The 27,762-nt window shown below is 45.9% G+C and overlaps 1 protein-coding gene and 1 non-coding gene across 22 annotated transcripts in view; one reads left to right on the forward strand and one right to left on the reverse strand.

Annotated features, from left to right (window-relative positions):
* Positions 1–27,762, reverse strand: part of IRF2 (interferon regulatory factor 2) — an 86,041-nt gene that overhangs the window by 42,403 nt on the left and 15,876 nt on the right. For 5 of the 21 annotated variants that reach the window (XR_010587098.2, XR_012435262.1, XM_065545742.2 and 2 more), the window contains exon 2: positions 25,390–25,491. The exons of 10 other annotated variants lie outside the window; for them this stretch is intronic. Coding sequence is in view for 5 of the 11 variants with exons in the window: in XM_065545742.2 (XP_065401814.1) it covers positions 25,390–25,425 (36 nt within the window). In the remaining 6 variants the exon portion in view is untranslated. Of the gene's footprint in view, positions 1–18,350; positions 18,545–22,118; positions 22,312–22,966; positions 23,194–23,328; positions 24,807–25,389; positions 25,492–27,762 lie in introns of those variants that run through there. 6 more of the 21 variants (XM_074040812.1, XM_065545735.2, XM_074040807.1 and 3 more) reach the window with 5 other exon arrangements.
* LOC123573781 (small nucleolar RNA SNORD79) lies at positions 1,235–1,318 on the forward strand. Its single transcript, XR_006698515.1, has one exon. It is a non-coding gene; the product is annotated as a small nucleolar RNA SNORD79 (small nucleolar RNA).

Here is a 27,762-nt window from a genome sequence, read left to right on the forward strand (position 1 = left end):
GGAGGCTGGGTCTCACTCTGTCACCCAGATGGGAGTGCAGTGGCATGATCACGGCTCACTGCAGCCTCAACCTCCTGGGTTCAAGCGATTTTCCCACCTCAGCCTCCCGAGCAGCTGGGACCACAGGTGTGAGCCACCACGCCCAGCTAATTATTTTTAAATTTTTGTAGAGATGGGGTCTCAACTCCTGGGCTCAAGCAATTCTCCCACCTTGGCCTCCCAAAGTGCTGAGATTACAGACATGAGCTCCCATGCTCCGCCTTCTTCTAGGTCTTTTACTAGTCCTACAAAGCCCAAATGTTGCCACAGGAAACACTCACTACAAGGCTCAGGCCAGCTCTGAAGATCGCTATGACAGCCTAGGTGGGGTGCCGTCAGAGGCTGGCCTCATCCACTCATATGGAGGCTCCAGCCACCAATCTTTGAGACACAAACAGGAACCTTAGAGACACTTCACGAGGACATGGAATGGCCGCAAGGAGTTGCAGATACTGCTGCTCTTGGTCTCATTCATTCATTTGTTCCATTCATTCATTTGTTCACCCACTCATTCAAAGATCATGTATTGAGAATGATGCTCCAGGAACGGGGAAAGATGACATTCCCTACCGTCTAGGCACTCCCGATCTAACAGGACACTGGAAAGAAGGGAGGTACCATGCTCCACGAAGACTCCTGGCTACAAGATGATAAAGAGTTTCAGAAAAGTCTGGGGAGTGCTGGGGAAAGCTGTGCACAGACGAGTGCACTGGCGACCCCTCAGAGGCTTACCCTGCAAGAGCTCTGCCCGCCAGGGTGGTGACCACCAGCCCAGCCTGATCCTCCCTCTGGAAAAGACCTCAAGACACAGATTGGAAACCACTAAATCCAGAGCAGTCAAGAAAGTAGAGGGAAGAGTAGTTACAGGATAGGGGTAGGTACAGTGGTCACGAGTGGAGAGCAACAGATGCCAGTTCTCCTGGCAGCCTGATGTGCAGAAGCGCTGTGTGTGGTCCCTGGCACTGCAGCTGAGCCTGAGCCTAGCAATATGGAAACATGAGCGGAGTGTGGAAGTGGCCCTGCTTCCAGCTAGTACTCAGAATAATATCACATTTCCTCCATTATCTTTCTCACAAATAACCCAGTTGGGCAGGGGGCGGGGGGTGGGGGGGGAAGTCCCATCTGAAATAGTTCAAAAAGCCATATGGTATGGTTCCTCTCAGGTGCCCCCACCAGCCCACGGTGGTTCCTGTTCTCATGTTAGTGATGGCTTTCAAAGTTCACACAGACGAGAATCTCTCTGAAAGACAATGAAGATCAGTTTGAAACGGAAACAGTAGTTGAAAAGTCAATTGTCAGGTAAAGCAAAGCACCAAGACAAAAAACCCAACTTTCTGTCTTTAAAACTAAAGCCTGTGTGTGAAGACACATTCGATCCACGCCGTTCGCAGATTCTGTATCTGTGAATTTGCCTACTCACTAAAACATCTCCGCAACCCCCAAATCAATACTTGGTGCGTTTGTGGTCACTTGCGGACGTGTGCTGAATTCAAGTCATCTGACGCACGTGTTCCCAGCTGAAGCTGGACAAGGCCACACTCTGCCTTCCTGCTCTTGCTCTCCTATGGCAAACAAGTGTCCTTTTCACAGGCTACGGAGTGCGACATTTTTGCATCTTTGTGCTTTTTGTTGGTGACTTTGTTGTTTCAAATGGCCCCCAGGCATTGTGCTGAAATGCCTTCCCAGGTTCCTAAGAACCAGAAGGCTATGATGTGCTTTACAGGGAAAATATGTATATTAGATAAGCTTTCTCAGGCATGCATTAATAGTGCTGTGAGTTCAGTGCTAATCAATCAACAGTAAATATTACAGAGGGTATCTTCAAACAGAAACACGTAAGACAAGGTTATATACAATGATCAGCTGACAAAATATTGTGACCAGTAGCTCGCAGGAACCGAATGTCCTCATAAGAAGAGGGAAGTGTGGACACGGACACACAGAAGAATGACGCGTGAAGACACAGACACAGGGAGGATGGGCACATGAAGCCAAAGGCAGAGACTGCAGTGAGGCTGCTGCAGCCCGCCATGCCTGGAAGCTGGAACGGGCAAGGAAGGATTCTCCTGAGAGCCGTGAGGCAGAGCAGGGCCCTACTGATGCCTCGATCTGAGACTTCCGGCCTCCAGAATTGTGATGGAATACATTTCTGTTGTGTGAAAACCATCTGTTATGGCAGCCCTGAGCAACTAACACAGAAGGGAGAGCTGCAAAGGCCCCGAGGCAAGGTGGCCCCTGTGAACGGCAGTCAGTGACAGGGAGGGCCCAGAGACCCAGCTCACCCAGAAGACCATGCCTAGGATTTTGGTCATGACCATGACCTAAGACTAAAGAGGAAACCGAAGGATTTTAGCAAAAGAATGATAGGGTCAGTTTGGCCAATAGTAAAGGGAAGAGCTGACTGTCAAATCCAGACCAGCGCTTCATCAACTTGAATGCACACAGGAATCCCAAGTCAGTGGATTCCAGGCAACCCCTGTGGTCTGCATCTCTGACAAGCCCCTAGGTCCTTGGGTCACACTCTGAAAGCAAAGCTCCAGAGTCCCCTTATCTCCCATGCTCCTGCCGTGTGGTCATTTTGGCTATTCTGATAGACTCCTCCGCTGGTCGGCTTGCCGGGCTTGTCATCCACCGGCTGGGTCCGCTCCTCACTTGCGCAGTGTGCCTGTCTAGTAAGGATGCAGCTCCACCAAACCTCGAGCTTATTGGAAAAGTTCATAATCTTAAATCAGGACTGTTATTAATTATAAGTAACTTTTAGAAAAGGCAAAAAATCAAACAAGTATTTTATCAGAGTAAAAAAAAAAAAACTTAAAAAGGTCTATACTTATTTCAGGTTTTGTTTGTGTTTGTTTGTTGGTAGGACATCTCCAATGAGACGCAATGAAAAGCTCACCCAGTCACATGGAGGCCCTTCTCCTTTGTGACTTGATTTTTTTCTCCCCTGACTCATCTCCCACCCTAGGAAGGTAGTGCATTACCAGTGCGCTTGGCATGCGAGAGGTTATAAAGGTTGCCATTTGACATAGGTTTCTCTAGACTAGCAGAGGGTGAGCATACATCTTTACTTCTGTGAAAAACAGCAAAGGCAGAATCTACCTCAAGCCTAGCACCAGAAACGGATCATTTAGTTGGACACTAAAAATAGATTAATTATGCTTCCAGAGATTAAAAGACTGAGATGACAGGCACAGAGGGTCAGGGGACTGAGGACTGGAAAGCAAGATGCTTACTCGGTAGGTATCATCCAGCTTCCATTACTGAAAGTCAGGGTGACGTGCTGGTCTTTCTGTAAGGCAAGCCTCCCACAGGCACTAACAGCCAGGCCATGTGAACCTCGAACCGAGTTAGAGCAGGCAGGTAACTCAGTGGAGATGACACAGAGCGGCTATGTTTGTCTAAGAACAAAATGCACAGAAGTCAGGACAGTTGTGCCACGGCCCTGACTCTGCCATTGCTGGTGTGTGTCCTTGGGCTAATCACTCCATCTTTCTGTCCACACTTTGATCATCTAGAAAAATGGGACGTTTTAAACAGATGATTCCTGGGGTTATCCATGATACGATGAATCATAATTTGATATTTTTTTTTAAGCTTCTCTTCTTGTACATCAGGTTGTTTTTAGAAGTAAAATGCTAAAATTTTATGGTCCTACAAACCTAATATATGAGCAACCTGTACTTCAAAGTAGGTAAAAGAGTTGAAGCATCTACCCTGGAGCCTGACGAAAGGCAATCTATAAAATCACCTTTGAGATTTGAGGTTGGGACTGGTTTCAAAACCGTGGCATCTGGCCATAAGTCAATTCAGCCCACGGTGGGTACTGAGAATATCACTGGTGCCAAGCCTGCTATATAAGGCATGCAAGCTATTCGTTGTGATTCGTAAGTCACGACTGATCCTCCATGAAGTTGACAGTACTATGGCCATGATTAGTGCTATTAACAATGAAGTTGAATTTTCACCCAAATAACTGAATTTTGGTTCTTGGAATAGTAAGAGCAACGGTGACCACTTATAGAGCACTTAACTATGTGCTAGGCATTAAAACTAGGGTTTTCTTGCTAGGTATGGTGGGATACTCCTGTCGTTTCAGCTACTTGGGAGTCTGAGGTGGGACAGTCACTTGAACCCAGGAGTTCAAGGCTGCAGTGAGCCATGATCACACCACCGCATTCCAGCCTGGGTGGCAGAAAGAGCCCCTTTCTAAAAATAAAAAACCTAGGCTTTTCTACAAGTTTTGTCATTTAACCCTTACAACCCTAGGACGTAGGGACTTTATTATCCTTTCCCACCTGCTAGTAAGTAGAGAGCCAAGACTCTCATTTAAATTCAGGCCTGTCTAACATGAAAAGCTCAGGCTTATCCACTCTAACCTCTGCCTTCATCTTACTTTAGAAAGCACTGAGTTATGATGACCTCTTAATTGTTCTACTTACTGAGACTTCCCAAACTCCTCTCTGTCTTGCATACCACTGACAGTCATCTTCCTAAAATACCATTTAATCATGTTAATTCTCTGTTCCAGAGACTTCTAAATGTGCCTGCTGGACTTAAGGTAATAAATTCCTTAGCTGAGACGGGGGTGGTGCTTCTGGTAATGGTGCAATAGGTAATTCAGACCTGACTCTCAGGCTGACTAGCTAAGAAACATGGACAAAATATATTTTTAAAATCCATTTACATGCATCAGAGAGCTAACAAGGTAGTTAAAAATTAGGGGGGCAAAATCTGGGAGAAAAAGAACCCCAGGACGGTGAACCTGACATTCAGGGCTGCTGTAATCCTAGCGCGGGGACAGCTGCTCATTTCTGAAGAGGAGGCTGCGGGGCTTTGAAACTGAGCAGAGCGTCTGACACACTCAGGTGACTAAGGAGACAAAAATCGAAGACAGGACCCAGCTAGGAAAAGGGGTTCCTGGAAACACCCCCATAAGCTTTGTAAGTAATACAACTAAGTAGAAATAAACTAATATCAAAGGCTGAAACCCAGTTTTGAATCATCTCAATCCCTGATCAAATGAAAATGACCTGGAACTACCAAAAGCAAATATAAATCAAATCTTGAGGAACATAACATTATCCTAGGATTCATATTATCTCTGGAGCTTTTCTTTTTCTTTTTTTTTTCTTTTTCTTTTTTTTTTTTTGAGACAGAGTCTCACTCTGTCGCCAGGCTGGAGTACAGTGGCTCGATCTCAGCTCACTGAAACCTCTGCCTCCCGGGTTCAAGCTATTCTCCTGCCTCAGCCTCCAGAGTAGCTGGGACTACAGGTGCCCACCACCATATCCAGCTAATTTTTGTATTTTTAGTAGAGACAGGGTTTCATCATGTCGGCCAGGATGATCTCAATCTCTTGACCTCGTGATCTGCCCACTTTGGCCTCCCAAAGTGCTGGGATTACAGGCGTGAGCCACCGTGCCCGGCCATGGAACGCCTTTTCTTGGTACCCAGTCACCCAGTGGATCAGCAAAAATTCATTAAACACACATTGTCACAAGGAACTGTGCTGAGTGCTGTGGGGGATTCAAAGATGGGTGAGATATGATCACTACCCTCAAGGAACAAATAAGTTAACTAAGGATATGAGAGATAAATCACATAAAGCGAACTAATAATCCTATAATTATAATAATCAAAGACTATGCAATAAAGATCAGAAGGTAGTGTATTATTAATTGCCAGCTAAGTTAGCTAGTTCATAAGGAATACATAAATCATTGTTAAATGGGCTTGTAAGAGAAAGCTTTATGGTAAGGGAAAGCTTTATGGCAAAGGAAGACCTTAATGGATGGGGAGGTGCTGTCTAGGCAGGGAGAAGGTGGCAGGCAAGCCAGGGGAGGTAAAAGGTTGGTATCGGCGGCCAAAGCAGGACTGAAGATGTGTTTGCTGATGTGAGCAGAGCAACTGTCTTATGAACCAACATGTGTGTCTTCTATATAAGAGTCACTGGTGTGTGAGAAGCAAGCGCTGGGTATTTCACATCAATCATTTTTAACTCTCATAACAGCTCTAACCAGTTAAATACTAGTATCCCCATTTTATTTTTTCATTTTATTTTTGAGACAGGGTCTCACTCTGTCACCCACACGAGAGTGTAGTGGTGCAATCCTGGCTCGCTGCAGTCTTGACTTCCTGGGCTCAAGAGATCCTCTCACCTCAGTCTCTCAAGTACCCAGGACTACAGGTGCATGCACAATGCCCAGCTAATTTTTTGTTTTTGTGTTTGTGTTTTGAGACGGAGTCTCGCTCTGTCACCCAGGCTAGAGTACAGTGGTGCAATCTCGGCTCACTGCAACCTCTGCCTCTCGGGTTCAAGCAATTCTCCTGCCGCAGCCTCCTGAGTAGCTGAGATTACAGGCACCCACCACCACATCCGGCTGATGTTTTGGTATTTTTAGTCGAGATGGGTTTTCACCATGTTGGTGAGGCTGGTTTTGAACTCCTGACCTGATGATCCACCTGCCTTGGCCTCCCAAAGTCCTGGGATTAAAGGTGTGAGCCACTGTGCCTGGCCTAATTTTTAAAATATTTTTGTAGAAACAGGGGTTTCACTACCTATGTTGCCTCAGGTGGTTCGAACTCCTGGCCTCAAGCGATCCTCCTACTTCAACCTCCCAAAGTGCTAAGGTTAAAGGCATAAGCCACCATGCCCAGCCTATTATCCTCATTTTAGAGATGAGGAAAAGCATAACCAAAAAGGCAGCCCCCACAAAAAAGAAGAAGTCAGAAAGAAAAGAAAATGTCCAAGACACCCACGCCTCTAGATTAGGAGCCAGGATTTGAACCTCAGGAGGGTCTCGGATGCCCAGCTAGAGTCTGAGCTTGTTTACGCAGGCGGCTAACAGCTTCTGAGTGCGTGACTTGGGAAAAACCATGCTTAGTTTCATGAGCCATCCAGCACTCTATACAGAGCCAAATGGAGGGAAGGAGGGGAGCTAGAAACTACTGCTCCAGGTCAGGACAATGGCTATGGAAATGTACAAAAAAAAAAAAAAACAACACGCGATGACGCGCGTATAGGAATCTAACAGCAGTGTTTAGTAGTAATTTTTCCTGGGCACATAACAGTCTTTTCCCAAATGCAAGTTCTTCTTGCAAGTCCCTCACAATGACTTCTGTGTGCTTCTTCAGCAAAAGTAAGAATTTCCATGAAAGTTATGTAAATTGAGAGAAAGCTGGAGTTAGAAATTGAACATCATCATCGTCATCCCCATCACTAATACCATTCCAGCCCTTACTAGGAGCCTGACCCTCAGCCCAAATGCCTTTCATGCATTATTTCATTTAATCTTCCAACAAGCTACATAAGGCAGAGTAGCTACTCTCCATTCTACAGATGAGGAAATGAAGCTACTTACAAAGCTCCACTTACAGCCATTAAGTGGTAAAACAAACATTCAAATCTAGATCCGTCTGACTTCAAAGAATATGCCAGAAACCTCTAGACCAGTGCTTTGCAAGTCTCTGTTAACAACCCATCAGAGGGTCATGGGATCGTTTATTGCATTAAGATCAGCACTTTTAATTTAATTTTAATCTACAATATGATAGAATGGAAAATGAGGGAGCACCCCAAACAAAGTGAAGTAAGCATTGTTCTACAAAACGTTTGCTTCCATTTAATGTCACATCACATTATATTACACTGGTCCTGGGGTCAAAGGGGTATAAAAACATTGAAGTAGGCTGGACTGCCTCCCGAGGGTGTGTGTGCAGGTGTGTGTAAGCACGTGGATGGTGCAGACAGGGAGGGGACGCTGTGGGAAGCAGAATGCAGGAAAACAGGATATGTGAAAACAAGGAGAAGCAGACCCTAAGAGCTGTACTGAGTGCTAAGAGGTAGAAATAAAACGGACGAGAACTTCATGGCATGAAAATAGCATGTTCAGAGCAAAGATAATAGGACCTGTATATTAGAGAGGTGGCCTGAGACCTTCCTATGTGGCCATGCTTAATCCTGCTCTGCCTGTGACTTTCAAATCACTCTCCAGACTCTGATGGAACCCTGAAGGCTGAAGTCAGCCATTGCCAGTCCTGAAATCAGAAAGACGTTTAACGTTTAGATGGAGGGCCAGATATGGTAAAAAGCATGCCTCTCAGTGTACATATGATCTGCACCAATGCAAAACTGATTTTTATAAGTTTTGTTGAACTTTAGAAAGTCATAGATTCATTTAAGAACGGGAGTCTCCAGCCAGTCTTCCTCAGAAGGTTTTAAGCAATTCAACCACGAATTCTCCTACTCTGTAGATTTCTCAGGATGAATGATGGGGCAGGACTGCTCTCCAAATACATCATAACCCACCTTTATTCTTTTCTGTTCTGGTCATACCACTAGCCCAAAACTGTCTTGCAACGCTATCACCTTAAAACTTTAAAAAAAAAAAAAAAAAAGGCAGGGGGGAAAAATAAGTCCCTGACCCCACTCTAATGAAATAAGAACCGGATTTTTTTTATTGTCCTAGAGTAATTTTGATAAGCAATTCACTGTTATTTAGTATCCATTAACCCAATGGACTTCCAGATTCCAGATGTTTAATAAACACCTCCAGCTGAGTCATGGGAAAACAGGAGGCCAGTGGTGAATAGATTTCATCATTAAAGAAATATAAATGTATATGAAATTAAAAGTCTAAAATGCTTTTAAATACCACAAAACTAGTTTTCCAGGCTGAAAATCATCCAGATCATAGTTTTACATATTTGCCATTCTATGCACAAGTTTCCTATTAGGTGCGTTTTCTATATCCTTTTGGAAGCTATTCCCATAGCTACTTTCTAAAATTTACCTTGTCTCTGACCACAAACTCCTCTGGTACCTGAAATGTGGGCTGCATCACAACCCCAATCGAGCCAACTGACTTGGGGCCCCTATGTGTGTGTGCACAAAAGTCACCTGCCTATCACTGGCTCTTGGTTCTGCAGACGACCCAGTGGTCACTCTAGAGAACAGTTCTCAATGCAGACTAACAAGAACAGCAGATCTTCATCCAGAGATCAAGCCTTGAAAATACATGCAATGTGTTACGTTCACCCAGATGTGTGTTCTTCTGAGAAAGGCCCCCACAAACTCTCAAAAGGCAGTTCCCTAGGCAGATATAAGAAACACAGTGCAAGAACACGAATGGGAAAGCAGCCAGACCTCTCTGCTGACACTCTCTTGACTTTCCCTGGCTCAGCAGCCACTTCCCTGGCCCCCCCACCCATTGCCATGTCAGCCACCAAGGGGTGCAGTCTCCATCCACTGGACCATCCCTGTTACCCATGGCCTTCTTGCATGCTCCCACTGCAGCCTGTTCAGGGGCTGCTCCACTCTGCCCCGAGCTGCTGCAGCATCCCTGTCCTGGCCACCCGCCCTGCAATCCCCTTCCACATTCCACACAGTGGAGGCCTATACTTACTCAGACTATGTAGGCCCATATATTAACACGGGCAGCAACGTTAACATGGATTCCAGCTACAGAGGCCTCCTGCCCTGCTCCCTAGAATGCCCATGCCCTGGCCCCATTCTGCTTCCCACACAGTGGCCTGACCACTTTCCCACCACAAACGGGCCTCACGCCTCCGTCTTGTTTGCTCACACTGCAAACATTTGTGATAGGCTGGAGCACCTTAAAACAGATGGACGGTTGATCGCCTCATCTGAGCTCTCAGAGTCTCTGCAGATCTTCCCGCTTTCCTCTCCTCAGGTGCTATTCCCGTTTTCCACAGGTGCAATTTCAGATCCCTCCCTGCCGCCAGCTTCACAGAGAAAAGAGATCTGCGAGGCTCTCCTTTCTGAATGTCTGCCTCCCCTCCCTCTTTACACGCATCTGGGTGTGACCTTTTTCCCTTTCTTAGACTATAACGCGTGGGAGTGCCACTCCGCAAGAGAAGATGCGGAATGTTTGAGGAGAGATACTGAGAGTGGTTTGGGGACTACTGAGTTGGAGATCTTTGGGATTCCCAAAAAGAGGTGGTGGCTGCGCTATTAGCTGTGCGAGGCTGGAGCTCAGGAGAAAGGCCCAGCTTGGAAACGTCCAGCCATACCTTGAAAGATTGTTCAAACGTCATCTTTTCCACATCACCTGGCCTGGCCAGCACAAGACACATATATGCCCCTTTCCCTTGAAGTCAGAAAACTCACTGCCTCTAACAGTGAGTTAGCACGCATCTCACACTGCCCTAAAGTCACCGGTTCATTGTTATGTGCTTTAATCCACTGAGACCAACGCTCCTTAGGCCTAAACAGGCCTTGTACTCTGCACCCAGCAAACACCCAGTGAGTGTAGACCAGCACTCTCCAGTAGACGTTTTGCAACAATTGGCTTGTTACCTATCAGGGCAGTCAACAAGGCGGCTCCTGAATGCCTGAAACGTGGCTAGCATGATGAGGAAAGCTTTGTCATCAAAGATGGAAACATAGTTTCCAGGCCAGTTCCAATCTTTCCAAATCATAGGGAGTGGTCAGGTGTCCGGTGGAAAGAAAATACCTGCTGGGGACACCCCCGTAGAGCGCCTGACACTGAAACTGCTTTGTTTTGAGAAAAGCTTCGTTTTAAAAAGCCTGATGCACACTCTGCAAACTTCATCACCTTTGGAACACAACCTGTTGGTAAGCAAGGGAGCGTCTGTGTGAGTAACTGCCTGATCCAGGTCTAGACCTGCAAACCCTTGGAAATGATACCAGCTGGCCAGAAGGGAGTGTCCCACTTGCCAGGATATTGTCAATAACCTCCACCATGAGGGTACTAGCAATAGCTAAGAAGTATTAAGCGCTTAACAGTGTTAGGCACGTTCTAAGCACGTTAAGAGGATAAGCTCACCTGATTCACAGCGTCCCAAGAACGTGGGTACCACTGTGGTCCCCATTTTATAGATGAAGAAACTGAGGCACATAAGGTTAAGTAACTTCCCAAGGTCACAGAGCTACTGAATGGCAGAACTTGTATTTGAACTGGAGTCCTAGGCCCTTACTTAGCCTTTGGATATGAGGCTCGCACAGGCAGGCCAAACCGGGGTTCACATCAAGAGGCAGAGAGGGCCCCATACCTCCGTCTGACCTGGCATCTGCACTGGGAGCCCGTGTGGAAGGGGACACAGCCAGGGCCGCAAGATCCCCACAGCCTGGCAAGCACCGTTCCAGCCCCTGAGCTGGCCCTGGTGCACAGGAAGCAGTTTCCCAGCCTCCTTTATGCAGCCCCTTCTAAAGTCACACTTCCTTCCCCGTTCAATACTTCCCTGGCGAGTTGGCATCAACAACACATGCTGCGTTTCCTGTGGCCAACCCGGGCTTTCCTCTTGTAGTCCGGACCAGGAAAACACTCCCATACTCCAGAATAAAGACACTCGCCCTCTCGCCACCCCTTCCCCTCCACGCTGTCTTTAAGAAAACAAGAGAGAACTGCTTTTTCCTAGCTTTGCATCACCTGGGTGTATTCTCCAGTTGTTTCATGTTAGTTGCTGCGTCTGCCATAAAGCAGGGTCACCTGGGTGCTTACAGGGTCTTTTGAAGGCAGAAGGGGAGGAAAGTGTGCCCTGCCCAGCCCATAACTGATTAACTTGAAGAACTATTTCAGAAGCACAAGTAAGTCCCACAGAAGGCAAACACTCCACTATCTTAATGTTAATGTCACATGGGCATTTATTTAAGGTGCTGAAAACCACTGAAGTACTAATAAGCATCTTCAGTATTTGTCAGTTTCCACCTCCTGCCATTTCAGCGCATATGAAGAGCAAACACTTCGTTATGGGGCCATTTTGCTTCCCACTCTAAAAATGACCTCATTTTTAGTATCAAGACCTCTAAGAAGTACAAAACCCCTGTGCCCCAAAACTCCTTTCTCCAACCTACTTAAATCTCTCAGCCCTGTTTGTTTTTTACCACTTGATACCAAGTACTTCTCTCTTGGTCTTCAGAAGATAACTGTGTGTGTGTGTGTGTGTGTTGGTGGGGAGGAGGTTGTGTTGTTTTGTTTTGTTTAAGATGGAGTCTGGCTCTGTCGCCCAGGCTGGAGTGCAGGGGCGTGATCTCGGCTCACTGCAACCTCCGCCTCCCAGGTTTAAGCGATTCTCTTGCCTTAGCCTCCTGAGTAGCTGGGATTACAGGCATGCACAACCACCATGCCCGGCTAAGTTTTGCATTTTTAGTAGAGATGGGGTTTCACCATGTTGGCCAGGCTGGTCTCGAACTCCTGACCTCAGGTGATCCACCCACCTCAGCCTCTCAAAGTGCTGGGATTACAGGTTGTTTTTGTTTTTGCTTTTAGTTTTAAATTCAGGGGGTACATGAGCAGGTTTGTTATATGGGTGTATTGCATGATACTGGCCAGGGTTTTGGCTCCTAATGATCCTGCTGTCCAAGTAGTGAACATAGTACCCAACAAGTAGTTTTTCAACCCTTGCCCCACTTCTACTTCCTCTCTCTCCCCTTCTGGAATCCTCAGTTTCTTGTTCCCATCTTCATGTCCATGTGTACTCAGTGTTTAGAGCTCCTTCTTATAAGTGAGAACATGTGCTAGTATTTGGTTTTCTGATTCTGTGTTAATTCATTTAAGATAATGGCCTCCAGCTCCATGCTTGTTATTGTGAATGATTTCATTCTTTTTATGGCTGCGTAGTATTCCATAGTGTATATATACCATATTTTCTTTTTCCAGTCCACTGCTGATGAGGACCTAGGTTAAGCCCGTATCTTTGCTATTGTGAACAATGTTGCAATTAACATAAAAGTACAGGTATCTTTTGCTAGAATGATTTCTTTTCCTTTGGGTATATACCCAGGAATGGAATTGCTGGGTCGAATGGCAGTTCTATTTTTAGTTCTTTGAGAAATCCAGGAGACAGTTTTAAATCTACCCATCCCAGAAAGCTTTCCCTAGCCAGTGTAGACTCGTCTATGACCACAACTCCTGCTCAGATGACAGCCCTAGGAAATGGTTTGTTGCAGCTGCCATCCTACTCCATGATGAATAAGGATAGGCCTGTGAAGGGCCTAATCACTCACTGGGAAGTTGCATGTTGCCAAATTAATGATCAATCATGTCTGACCCTTAGCTCATTAATTTGGCAACACGCAACTTCCCAATGAGTTGATTAGGCCCTTCACAGGCCTATCCTTATTCATCATGGAGTAGGATGGCAGCTGCAATGCAGGATGCAGGATGGCACCCGAGGTCTGACAGCCACATGACTTCAGGACAGCACAGCCACCTAAGGGCAGGGCAGAGAACAGGGAAGACCTCAGCGGCTCCTGCATCCATGACAAGTGGGCAGGAGCCAGCCTTGGCTAGTGACGCTTTTTTATCACTATACTGTACATAAGATAAGGTCCCTATCCTTATCTCATGTACAGTGTAGTGATAAAAATGAGACCTTAAATGAGAAATCAACAAGCCATTGCCCTAAAGCTTCAGAAATCCCCTAGTATTGGTCGCCGTCTCCACATCTGTAGAAGCCATTCAGGTCTCCATCTGGCAACTATAGCCACTTCCCAGGGAACTGCTTCAGGAACCAAATGCAGAAGGTAACAGAACCCAAGACCCTTATGCCTCAGTTTTCTCCTCTGTAAAACGGGATAACTTCCACACAGTTTGTGGTAAGGATTAAATAAGATGTGTGACGTGCCTAGCCTGGTACCTGATCCATCAATAGTCAATATTTAACAAATAATAGTTTCTGCAGACACAAATTTATAGTCAATGATGCTCAAAGAGCATTATTTATAATAGCAAGACTAACCCAAATACCAGACAGTAGGAAGATGTGGAAAGAAAATGTAATAGAGTCAAATAATGGAGTATGGGGGCTACAGCAGATCCCGTTATCTCAATAAAGGGATGATTTATGTCCTGGGCAGGAAAAGGTGGGATGTTACATTCCATCATGCTACTTGCAACAGTGCACAATTTAAAACTTACAAATTGTTTATTTCTGGAATTTCCCATTTAATATTTTCAGACCTCAGTTGACCATGAACAACTGTAACCACTAAAAGCAAAACCACAGATAAGGGAGAACTACCCTCTAGAATATTTAATTTGTGCAGGAATGCACAGAACATCATGTGAAAAAAAGTAGGGAAGCAGGTGGTTTTAACCATCAGGGCAATCAAGGACTACGCACAAACTTCCAGGCCCTCCACACCATGGTGGTTTCCCCACGGCTGAGTCCACGTGCTGATACACTGCTCTCTTCCCCCACAGCACCAACGACAGTCAGAGTTCCCCGTTCACTCACACTTACAGAACTCAGAGCCTGCACCGGGCTGACAACATGCACCAAGAGACAGCTGTTTGACCTGGAACTGGGCCTTTGGGGGTCGGGAGTCGGGGGTGTGCCCCAACGCCAGGATGGCACAGAACAGAAGGTGAACATGTCTCCTGAACAGCCCAATGTCATCACACTAAGTGCCATCCTGTGCTCACTCTTAAGTCCTGAGTTTTCTAAGACTGTCCTGATGTCAGCAGGGTGCCCTAATTTTAGATGAGAAAATAAGAACAATAGGCCAGCACAGTATTTCACGCCTATAATCCCAGTACTTCGGAAGGCCGAGGCAGGTGGATCACGTGACCTCAAGAGGTCGACACCAGCTTGGCCAACATGGTGAAAGCCCGTCTCTACTAAAATATATATAAATTAGCCAGGCATGGTGGTGCGTGCCTGTAATCTCAGCTACTTGAGAGGCTGAGTCAGGAGAATCACTTGAACCCTGGAGGCAGAGGTTACAGTGAGCTGAGATCATGCCACTGTACTCCAGCCTGGGCAACAGAGCAAGACTCCATCACAAAAAAAAAAAGAAGACGAAGAAGAACAATATAGTAATAGAGAACATTCTTCTCAAAACAACTGAGTTTCCTTCTACCCTTCCTTCCTCCACCCTTCCTTTATGAATGATTTACTCCAAAAGTCCATTCGATGCAACACAGCAAAGATATACTGGGTTGAACAGTGGCCCCCCAACATTCGTGTCCACCTGGAGCCTGTGAGTGTGACCTTTTCTGCATATGGAGTCTGTGCAGATGTAATCAAATTAAATGAGGTCATATCAGATTAGAATGGGCCCTAAATCCAATATGACTGGCGTCCTTATAAGAAGAGGGAAACTTGGACACAGACACACATAGTAGAAAGGAGAATGTTTAATGAAGACAGAGGCAGGCATTAGAGTGACTCCTCCATAAGCCAAAGAAGACCAAGGATTGCTAGCAGCCACCAGAAGTTGGGAGAGAGGCTTGGGGCAGGTGCCCGCTCAGGGTCCCCAATAGGAACCAGCCTTGTCCATACCTTAATTGCCAACTTTTGGCCTTCAAAACTGTGAGGGAATAAATTTCGGTTGTTTCATGCTTCCCAGTTTGTGGTAATTTGTTATGGCAGCCACAGGAAACTAACAGACACTAGGGGTGGAGGGGCAGGTGCAGCCAGGGTAGGTATTGGCAGAAAGAGGGCACCTGTTAGGGTGGCTGGGGCAGCAGCCACCCAGCACACAGAATATGAAAGCCCATGTGGGCAGTGAGGATAGACATAGGAGGGAGACCACAGCCCTGTGCAGGGGCTGGGAGCCAGAGCAGGGAGGTGAGGAGGGCGTCATCACTGTGGTGGGCAGCAGTGGGGACACAAGACCACATACACACAGGCAACTGAGTGAATTATATTATATACCAGGGTAATGGAAGCCAGACTTTTGACTACTGGAGAAGGAAGCTACAAATACAGAAAGAAAGAAAACTATAATAACCCAGGCTGTGGCACTAGAAGAGGAGGACTTCATTGGAATTTGTGCTTTTTCATTTATCTCAATAAACACAGAAATAAATACAGAGGTAAAAAAAGCATGCATAGGAGGCGGGCGGATCACGAGGTCAGGAGATCGAGACCTTCCTGGCTAACATGGTGAAACCGCATCTCTACTAAAAATACAAAAAAAAAATTAGCCAGGCGTGGTGGCACGCGCCTGTAGTCCCAGCTACTGAGGAGGCTGAGGCAGGGAGAATTGCTTGAACCCGGGAGGTGGAGCTTGCAGAAAGCCAAGATCGTGCCATTGCACTCCAGCCTGGGCAACAGAGCAAGACTCCGTCTCAAAAAAAAAAAAAAAAAACATGCATATGTGTAAGTATGTATGTAACTAATACACATATTCTTTAATCTTGCCACTAAAAGGGCCTGGGAACAGCAAGACCCCAACAGCAACAAGCACAGGCAGTGTCCAAATCTTGGTTTCCAAACACCATCCTCCACCAAAAGGAATCAAGGGTCCTTGGAGAAACGGCTGACTCCAGAGCTGGGGCAGGGAAAGCAAAAGATAAGACCGGGCCAGAAAACAAGGAAGGGCTCAAAAGATAATAGCAACATAAGGAAAAGAGACACAGAAGCCAACCTGATGGGGCTCCCACTGGCCACACCTAAGAAAATCTGAGCACCTAAACACATGACTGAAATGTATTTGTCATTGAACAAAATTGGAATCTATGAATAAATACAGGGGGATGAGAAAGTTTCCCATAAAGTAGAATGCAAACGAATAAACACAGGAAGAATGATGGACTTAGAAGGTCGACATTTGGTAGCTATCAAAGTATACTCAGCCAAGAAATACCAGTGGATGCTAACCAGTGGGTAAAAGGTTGGTGAAAAATGGGATACTTACATAGGCTCAAAAATACGTCCCACAAAATATTTTTTACGACAAAGGGAAAAAGACTAACTTTATCATGGAGAAGCCTGACTGATGGCTCCTTAATTAAAAGATCAAATGAACGTTACCAATTAAGGGACAAATCAAAGGCATGTGTCACCTATAAGGATGCGAGAAGATGAAAGCCTCACCGCCGTGATATTCTTGTAAGAAATGCATAACCTGAAACGTCAGCAGGCCCAAACGGATAGACATTCTCTAAGATAATTGCCTTATCATTGTCAAAAGTGTCAAGTTCATGGAAGTCAAGGAATAATGAAGGAGGCAGGGCACCAAAATTCAACCCCTAGCCCTGCATCAGATTCTCCTGCTACAAGGGACGTGCCTGAGACATTCCAACAGGAACGGGGTCTGCAGGTGGGGGGTGGCTCACGCAGTGGTGCTGGTTTCCTGATTCTGATGGCCATGCCTGGTTCTCAGTGGAGAATGTCTTTGTCACAGCAAAGATACATTGAAGTACTCGGGAGTGATGGGGTATCAGTACTGGCAAGTTACTCTCCAAAGGTGCAGAAAAATAATTTTTGGTACTATTGTTGAACCGTGGTGGAAGTCTGAAATTAGCTCAAAAGAAAACGACTTGGCGAGAAAGACAGTGCCAGGTAGGGAAGTAATTTCCAGTACAGAGGGAAAGACCACAGCCTTTCTGCAAATACAACAAACTCTAGAAACCCCCTCTGTGGTGCTTAAATTAAGCTGCTGGCGGTTTATTCTCCATCCGCCCACCAGGACGGTATTAATAAGCACATGCATCAATCACTTTATCTATCCGTCCATAAGGGGCAGCTTCATCAAGCAACAATTAGCTGAACAAGGAGCCTCTAAGCTTCATTTCCTGGGGAAGACGAGGAGTGATGGTCCATAATTCATTTAAATTGTTCGCTTGTGTAGAAGAGGAAAAACAAGACCACCGAAGAGCTCTCCTGCGTATTTGAGAGAAAGCGCTCAGATTTAGGCGTCAAACTTCTGTGCGAATTCAATAGACGTTATTTATATTTTATATTTTAAAGCCCAGAATTGGTTTCCAAGTCACACTGCCTCACCTCAAAGTTAAGGTGGAAGAAAATCGCCAGAAGTGCCATCGCTGGTCACTGATAGATTTGCAAATTTTAGATGTTTATCCTCCAGAGGCCCCTCCACCCCCAGTTCTCTGCAGGACACTTCAGGGTTCCCAGCGCCCCAAAGCTGGCATTCCCAGCATAGTTTCATTCACTGTCACGACAACAGTTCCCACTCCCACAGCTTTTCAAGCACTTGGCTCGGAGAAGACCTACTATGAGTGAGGGCTTTGCTTTTAGTTTCTTGTTTACAACGTTTCCTCGACGTGTACAAGACGGAAGCCTGAATAACCAGCAGTTCCACTGGCTCGTACTTGGCTGAACACTGCAGTCACTCCCCTGGCCTCAGACTCCGGAGAAGAGCACACAGCACTGTCCAAGAACAGCTACCACACTCAGAACAGAAACCGAAACCAGGGGTGAAGAACCGCTCCTTCCTTCCACAAAGCCTGGACCAGGCAGCCATTCAGACTGCTCTCCTCGGCCGCCAACCCCACCCCAGCTCTGCCCTGCAGCCGGAACACCCTTCCAAAAGCAAAAACAGACTCTCGTCATTCCACAAGCCTAAAGCCTTTCCTTACCCCACAAGCCTCCAGCGAGGGGTCTGTCCCAAGGCTCTGCGTCTGTCACCCCTCAGCCTCAACAGCATCCCCTCTCACAGGCTACCTCTTACTCATTTTTCAGATTTGGCTTCAAAGTCACTCGACAGCAAGCCTTCTCCATCTCGCCAGGCCAGGCCCCCAAATCTGTAGACAAGAATCTCCATGAGAAGAATGGCGTGAACCCGGGAGGCGGAGCTTGCAGTGAGCTGAGATCCGGCCACTGCACTCCAGCCTGGGCGACAGAGCGAGACTCCGTCTCAAAAAAAAAAAAAAAAAAAAAAAAAAAGAATCTCCATGAGAACCAAAGCCAATTCTGTTTTGTTCAGCATGCTATTCCTAGCGCTCAGAGTACGGCAGAGGCCAATGCTCAATAAATATTAGTTGACTAAATAATGAACTTGCTATACACGCCCAGCATAGCGATATGCAATGGGAGAAGGAGCTTGCAGCCTAGAAAGAGAAGACAGGGACACAGGCAATCACAGTGAGGAGAAGGATGAACTGCCATCAAAGGAAGCATGCACCAATGCATGGGAAATGCTGTCTAGACAGGCAGTCGGGGATACCTTAATGCTTTAAATTATTTTAGGTTTTCAAGATACAATCTGGAATCTTGTTTATGTAGATCTTGTTTATTTTATACATGGGAATTCATTAGAAACGTACTGATGTTCACCAACACCGCGTTGGCCGTTACCAAGAACTATGGTATGTGGTCAGTATGGTGACCAAGCCAAAATGCAGCACTTCTGACCGTGAATGGGGTCTCATTAATACTAACACCTGAAACAGATATAAAGAGCGACTGTTCCTGGAAACACCAGGATGTGAGAAGCCTCTAGTTGTAGGGGCCAGGTGTACTGACGCAGGCTCGCCATCTTCTATTCAAAATCTTGGGGCCAGATAAAGTCTTCAGAATTCAGAAGTGTGTGGATGTTAGCAACATAATGCAGCACATATACCATATACCCCAAGGAACATAACACCCCGGAAAGTATCTAGGGCGGAACCCCTTAATCCAACACAGTTAATATTTCTGCAGCGAAACACGAACATTCACATTGATTGGGATAAATAAAAGCTATGAATAGCTTCATGTCAACTCAGGGCAGACTACCCTGCCAAATGAGTCACGATAATCACTTTCAGTTTCACAGCGTTTTGGATTGCAAATAAGGGATTTGGGGCTTGCAGTAGATTTCAAGTTATTTCAATCCTTGGAATATATTATTGTTATCATGCTATACAGAAAAATCAGCATCATTTTCCTTAAACTGTATTTATATTACAAATTAATCTGGCACACACTATGCTTAATGTAGTGAATAATAGCACTGTTTAGTTCTGAAATGAAAAAAGTGTAATGCAAACTATTTCTGCTTATTAGAAAGTGGAAAAATACTTTTCCTGAACATTTTTATAAAATTTGATATCTTAAGCAGCCATTTACAAGTATTATTTCCTTTAAATCAGGTTTACCTAACAATGTGTATGTGCTTTAGCTTACCAATCAAATACATAAAATATTTACTTATAAAATAAGAAAAGCTTTAAATATTTAGATTCAAAATTTCTTTGAAATAGTCTCCCTAAGGTTCCTTTATGATGGCATTTGTAATATCATTGTTCTTTCTCCATGACATTCTAAATATTTGATTTAAAAACTAAAGTTATTTAGGGCCGGGCGCGGTGGCTCACGCCTGTAATCCCAGCACTTTGGGAGGCCGAGACGGGCGGATCACGAGGTCAGGATATCGAGCCCATCCTGGCTAACACGGCGAAACCCCGTCTCTACTAAAAATACAAAAAATTAGCCGGGCGTGGTGGCGGCGCCTGTAGTCCCCGCTACTCGGGAGGCTGAGGCAGGAGAATGGCGGGAACCCGGGAGGCGGAGCTTGCAGTGAGCTGAGATCCGGCCACTGCACTCCAGCTTGGGCTACAGAGCGAGACTCCGTCTCAAAAAAAAAAAAAAAAAAAAAACTAAAGTTATTGTAAAAATACCCTTCCAAGTATCAAGTTAAATGACATTTGTTTATTTGTTGGTTGCTGTGCGTGCACTATGAATGACATCCACGTCATCCACTGAGATGAGCACATAAGCAACTGCTCCATTTAACATGCCCTACTCCTCCGCGGAAGCCTCGGTGCAAACCGAAAAGACTCAATACCCAGAGGCACAAATGCAAAACCATACACAGGAATTGTCTGGCAAGTTTACCTCCTCCATTTCTTTTATCACGTAATGTTGAATCAAACGACAAATATCATGCAACGTGAGAAGTATAAAAAGCACTGAACTGTTTAGGTTCTGTGGTGCTTGGGAAAAACTCAGTTCAGAGAGGCACATACTTCCCCATGAAAGTGTGAAGAAAGAAAAAACACTAAAGGTAATGAGGGTCAAGGTGAAGGAGCCCCGAGACCTTCCTACCATAACAGCCAAGGTACTTAAATCAGCGTCTACATTTGCAGGCACTGAATTATTTATTACATGCAAAAGTCCAAAGTGGCTTCACAAAAATGTTCTCCTGATGTCTAGGAGATAACAGTGGTGGTGGGGATCATGACAGCAATGACTATTTACCGAGCACCCATGGTGCACCCAGCATTAAACTCTATACATTATCTCATGTAACCCTCACAGTAACCCGATGGGGTTGGTCTCATTACTATCCTCATTTTAAAAGGGTGCTCTGGCTTAGCCCATGCCAAAGCTGATTCTAGGTCATCAAACTCCATTATCATGAGAACTGAGGATCCAAAAATGGGCTTCATCTTCAGGGGTATTCTTGGCAATATAAAACCCCTGGGAAACAGTATTTTTCTACATGTGCCGTTGATCCTCAAACAGAACTGCTAGGAAACTGGTGTGCTTCCCCAGCTGGCCTTGGACACCACACTAGTCCCCAGGTTGTCGCCTCCTCTCAGGAACGTGAGCACTGAAGTCCCGCAGGCCAGGCCGGCAGATCAGAAAGAAAACACAAAGCCAGAATGTTCCCTGGGGCCCTTCTCAACACTTTCTGCTTGCTCAGTCTTTGTTCGGAATGAAAGACAATTAAAAATACAAATCCCCCACAAGCAGGGAGGGAACAAGAAGATAAGTGAGCAGCTGTCTGGGACTTTTCCTAAAAGAGGAAGCCTTTTGACCCAATATGACCCTACGCTGCCCCGATGAAAACAAGCACATTTTTTGCAAAATCCATCACACCAAATGCAGCAGCAGAGACAAGCATGGGTCTAACGCCTGCAATCCCTACAGAAACACTGTGAAACCTTCACACTTCTATTTGGAGACCCTCCTCAGGTGATGTAGAGACCCTAGGCCAGGCCCAAGTCCCCCCCAGCACTGCAGTCATGGGAAATGATGCCAGCAGAGGTGACGGGGCAATGACAGCAGCACAGGGGCACAGGAGAGCTGAGGAAAGGGGCTGGCTCTCCAAAGTGACCATTGCTTCTTTCCAAATTACACCGTTGCACACAGAATGTGAAGACCATAGGCTTTGGCCCAGGAAAAGCATTCTGCACCTGTCCTATCTGATGAATCAAGGAGAGTGAAAGTCGAGGCCATATCCATATCTAAGGGCTCCCAAAAGGAAGGGGTCTCATCACAGCCTCTCTTTGCTCATGTTCTCATGTCTGCTGCCATAGAAGTGCAGAGTGGGCAACAACATGGACCGTGGAGCTCTGCTGCACTGCCTGCTTTCACCCCCAGCTCTATCATTTAGCTGTGACTTTGGGCAGGTTACTGACCTTCTCTGTTCTCATCAGGCTTTGTGAGGATTAAATGAAGAAGCATGTAAAATAAGGCAATGCGGTGGCTCACACCTGTAATCCCAGCACTTTGGGAGGCCGAAGCAGGAGGATCACTTGAGCCCAGGAGGTAGAGGCTGCAGTGAGCTATGATCATGCCACTACACTCCAGCATGGGCAACAGAGCAGGACCCTGTCTCAAAAAAAAAAAAAAAAAGAGAGAGAGAGAGAAGAAAGAAATAGAGAGAGAAGAAAAGAAAAAAGCAAATAAACATATGGAATATCTAGAATAGTGTTTTGCATCTTACATGCACTATGGGTGGGAGTATAAAATAGGTACAAAATTTCCAAACAGCAGCTAGGCCATAGGTATCAAAACTTTTAAAAACACACCCTTGGACCCAGCCATATCACTTCTAGGAATGCTTCCCAAGTAATCTAATCATGTGTGAAACATGCTGTCTTAAAATTAAAAAAAAAAAATCTACAAGGATCATGAAATTTGATGCAGATACAAATGTAATATTCTTTTCTGTAAAAAAACAGATAACGAGAGAACTGTGAATTGCAGATAAATTACCTTCCAGATACATTTAAATTATGAAAATCTAAGAGTCTTTTTTACTCCATCATTTTTTTAAAGAGCATTTTCTAGAAAAATTTATGCAAGGCCATTAAGACCTAAAAGGGTAGACTGACTTTTAAAAGTTTTCATAAATGTAAACTCATGCTGGGACCCTTAGGTGTGTCTGGCCCTGGATCGCAGCATCTAGATGGCATCAGCCTCTGCAATTCAGCAAAGCAAGAATCATGCACAGATTTCGAAGCATATGGACTCGAACACATACTGCATTTTCAAAGCTTCTTTCCATATGGAAAATGGGAAAAGAAGTGATCCTATATTTCCCTTAATCAGCACGTCCTCTGAGCACTGCCTTTGCAGTACAGGAGAAGTAACGTGACCTCGGGAAGGCTCAGCTCCTCCTCCTCGGAGTGCGGTGGGGAGTTCCTTTAAGACTGTGTCAGCCTGCAGTATGCAAGCCGGAAAAGACCGCTCCGTCCTCTAGTGCAGACACTGGAGAGGTAACAGTATACAGAACAAGTTCAATAGGAGGAGGCACGTGGGAAAAGGGTAGACATCAAAGTGGATAACTGAGCCATGCTGGCTTGAGGAGGAGGAGCATGGCAGAAGCAGCAGGACCTGAATTACCTGAGCTGTTTATGTCACCCAGTCACCTTTGACTTCATTTTTAAGCTCCACAGACCTCAAAAGGTGTGTTTTGCCCCTTCAGGAACACAGAAAAGACAAGGGGACAAGAGAGAGGAGATGTCAGTGTGGTCAGTATTTGTGAAAAGTCAAATAACAGAAACTCAAAGAGCCAGCATACTGGAACCGGAACCTGAGCAACAAAATTGCTGCTTTCTTGATTTCAATCACATCACTAGCAGACTACCTTGAAAACCAACACCTTCCCAAAAACCAGCTGCCTGAAAATAACTTGTTCTGAAAGGTTGATTTTGAAGGGCACTATCTTTTCCCCTGGATGACAAAAAATGATTTCCTCCCACACTCCACATGCACAGGCTGGCCCTGACGGTCTGCTTCTTGCTACCACTTTTCCTCTGAGGATTTCCTTTGAGCTGTCCCCTCTGCCAGGAAGCTCTCCATAACGGTTACCAGCTATTTTTGGTGCTATGATCACTATTAATTATTATGGAGATATCCAATTTAACTCTTTATGTTCAAATCTGGTCAAGCTCCAGCACACAAACTATAAACTCACGCACTACAGTTTCCGATAGTTTGATTCTATTCATGGGATAAACCATCCCAATCACCAATGAATTCCAACTGGAAAAAGAGCCAAAACTGCTACCCACTCTAAGTACAGGAATACCTCCAAAGCAAGAATGCACGTCTCCCCTGCAAGCTGCAGAACTGTCTTCGAATATTTTTGGAAGATACCCACTGCCTCTCACCAGTTTCCGAATGGTAGCCAGAGGTTGGAGGGTTGGATTCGGCATCCATCGGATGGTCACTATTTCCCCTCTCTGCCAACCCCTCCCAGGACCACAGTGGTTTCTTTTCTTTCCCTCTCCTTGTTAAAGCATAATACGGTGGTGGGAGCTCAGATTTGGCTTCAAGCCCACCTGAACTGGAACCTCACTGCTCATAACCTTTAACTTGTCCAAGCCATAGTTTCCTCGTCGCTAAACAGAGCTCTTAATAGCAATTTAGCAGAGCTACCGTGAGAAGAAATAGATAAAGGATAGTTTATGTTAGGAGGAAAAGTATGAGGTGAGATTTCCTTGGTCTCCCCTAAGACTTCCTCAAAGAAATTTCAAACAGTAGGGCCCGTGCTCCACCTAACAGCATTGACTAAGCCAGAGTGTTCCACAAGGAACAAGACAATGTCCAGGGTCCACCTTCTGTAATAGAAGCATATTCTCCACCCTGCACATTGTTGGCCAGATTAATCTCCCCAAATGGCTCCTCACCTTGCAGAAAATCCTTCCATGGTTCCACAATGCCCACTGAATAAAATACAGACTCCTGGCCACCATAATTCATCCCCATCCCACCTTTCTAGCCTCTTATCCCACTGATTCCCTCCACCTTTTTCTTCTAACCCCTTATCCCACTGATTCCTTTCTTCTTCCTTCTCCCCCTCCCCGCCCCTCCTTCTTCTTTTTGTTCTTTTTCTTTCCCTTTTTTTTTTTTTTTTTTTTTTGTAGAGAAAGGAGTCTCCTCATGTTGCCCAAGGTGGTCTCGAACTCCTGGCCACAAGTGATCCTCCCATCTCAGCCTCCCAAAGTGCTGGGATTGCAGGCATGAGCCACTGCACTCAGCCTCCTTCCACCTTCTGATGCAACCAAAGCTTACAGCTCCACGTACTTGGCAACAGGCTTATCTCTGTATAAAGTCCTGTAAGGAGGAATCCCATCTCATTCATCCCAAAACATCAAGTACAGTAGCTTGCACATAATGACATGTAGTAATCACTCACTGATAAGAAAGTGGATGAATTCCTCTTGGGAAAACTCACTGAGGGCAAGGACTGAGGAGGATAAAGCAGATGATATTAACTATATGTTGTGATGGATAAATTTATGAACAAATGATAATCAAGGAAAACAAAATGACTACAAAAAGCATGCAACCGAAAAATCAATTTTACTATGTACATGCCATTTTCCGGGTGAATCCAGCTAAGGATGTTAATACACTTTTGAATTACGTTGGTTCAACTTTTCATTCCAAAAACCTTACCAGCCAACCACATGAAAATCGCTGTGTGCCAAGCATTATCTAAAGCTGTGTGGAGTATGCAAAGATGATGAAGACATGATCTCTGGCCTCCAAGGGCTTACCCTGCAAAGACGAAGGCAGGCACGTCAGCATTAAAGCAAGCTTTCAAGCAAGACGTGGTGTCCTGGAGGTGAGTCGAAGCCCCCGGGATGAGCACACTGGAGCGGGCGGCTGCCCTGCGGCCACGCACCCACCGCCACTGCTCACACTGATTACGGGCGTCTGACACATTCGGTTTGGGTTCCCTCTCTGCATCAGACTCACCCCCACTGGTTCATTCGCCTCACAATAACGTGACTCTGCACTTTAAATAGATGAATTTTTTCAAAGGCCTATGGGGGAGTTTTAATATTTTATGTAAAAACCCAGAAGAAAGAGAGGACTCTGGAAGGCTTCCTAGAAGAGGGGACATCTGAACTGGGCCTGGAAGCCGAGGGATCGTCAGGTGGAAGAGAAGAAAGAACATTCCCAACAAAAGGAAGAACAACGACAAGGGCAAATGACCGGGGACGACCACATGTTTGAGCCATTGGTGATACAAAGAAGCTGCTCCACAGGGAACATGAGAGCCGCGGTGGAGAAAATGCTGGAAGGTTTCCCTGCAAGCTGCTAGTTCACAGTCAGCCATGTGTCCTTGCACCTTAGCGAGGGTCCCTGCCGACTAAGTGGAGGAAATCCCCCAGTCCAGCCAGGGCACACACCCGCTGACCGCGCTTTCCTCCTGCTGCCCGGTCCGCCTTCCCTACCGGGAAACACCAGTGCCTGAGCCCAGAGGCACCAATGTCCTGCAGGCGTCTTTGTGTCTGGACAGGAAATAACAGTAGGAGGACCGAGTGAATCACTGCAACTGAATTCAGCCAACGCGTATGAGGGTACCGAGTCCACGCGAGTCATGTGGCTCAGCCCTCCACAACACATAACCGGTTCAAAACAGGCAGTTACTGACAATAGAGGGGAGACAGTGAAATACCGAAATAAACCACAGAAATATCTAGGCCTTTGAATAACACCTTCCAATTTATCCCCCCAGGGAAGTGAAGAGTCTGGCAAACGTCCAATCAATGCCATCACCGCAGCCGGTCACCCCAGCTGTGAGGGCCTCGGCACCTGATGGTCACACCTCCCCAGCCACTCTGTAGCTGCATGGGATGAAGAGTGTGAGGTGGTTTGGTTAAAACACGATGCAGGTGGAATAATGCGTCCCAAGTATCCCACATGCTAGCCTCTGCGACCTGTGAACAGACTGTATTATGTGACAAATGGGAATTAAGGAGGCAGTCGATTTAAAGGTTGTCTGTTGACCTTGACAGAGGTGAATTTTCCTGGATCATCCATGTGGTCACAATGCAGGGAAGAAGCCTCAGTATGGCATGGCCAGCTCCGGGGCTCCCTCCAGCTCCTGAGTCCTGCTGGCTAACGTTTGCACCTTAGGTGTTCTCCCAGCCCTTCCATGGCCTGGCGTGGCGTCACTCGGAGGACCTGGGGACACTCTGGGCGGATAGGAAGACCTGTCTTAACTTCTGCCCTATGAAGGCATTGTTTCTGGGGGGTCTTGCCATTATCTTTGATTCTCTAACTTGGGTTTCTTACCTGAATTGGAGCCCACTGTCTTGAATTCCTCCTCACTTGGGGATTATAAACTCATCCATAAACACTCTCTTCACAAACCGATTCAAACCAAACAAAAGATAGTACAAAAAATATTTTTGTACCTATTCATCATTTCCTCTTAGAAACTTATATAAAAGCACCTCAAAGACAGGCCTGGCTATTATCAAAGGCACGACCCAGTCCTTCCCGCAATGGACCACAGACTACAAATGCACACGCCTTAGAGCTCCTCTCCAACACTGCAGGTGCACAGCTGCGACACGCCCTGCTGCTCGCAGTCATTAGCTATCATTTTCTGAAATGCACAGGGGAAAATGTTCCAAATCCTCAATAACCTTCCAAAAGAAAAAAGAAAAAAGCTGGCTGTATCCTCGGAACAAAACCGTTTCTTACTGGGAAACAGGAACACATGCCCTGAGTGAGATATTTGCGGCCACCAGGAACTGGCTCTGACACTCCCTCCTTCATCTGTTTGTCCCAGCCACCCTGGAGAGCGGTCCATGCACCAGGAGCGGAAGGAACTGTCAACCCTTCATGTCTTTGCTCTTGCTGTTCTTTCAACCAAAAATGCCCTGTTCACCCACTGGCCACCAGATGACATCGCCTCCCTCCTTCCGGCCAGTCAGAAGTCAGTGGTGAGGCACGCCCCAGTTTCTCTGGTCAAAGAGATAGCTCTTAGTTCATGATGGGTAACTCCAGTAAATTAAAAAGAATAAAAAGAAG

Source organism: Macaca fascicularis, chromosome 5 (assembly GCF_037993035.2).
Source record: "Macaca fascicularis isolate 582-1 chromosome 5, T2T-MFA8v1.1".
NCBI classification, from domain to species: Eukaryota; Metazoa; Chordata; class Mammalia; order Primates; family Cercopithecidae; genus Macaca; species Macaca fascicularis.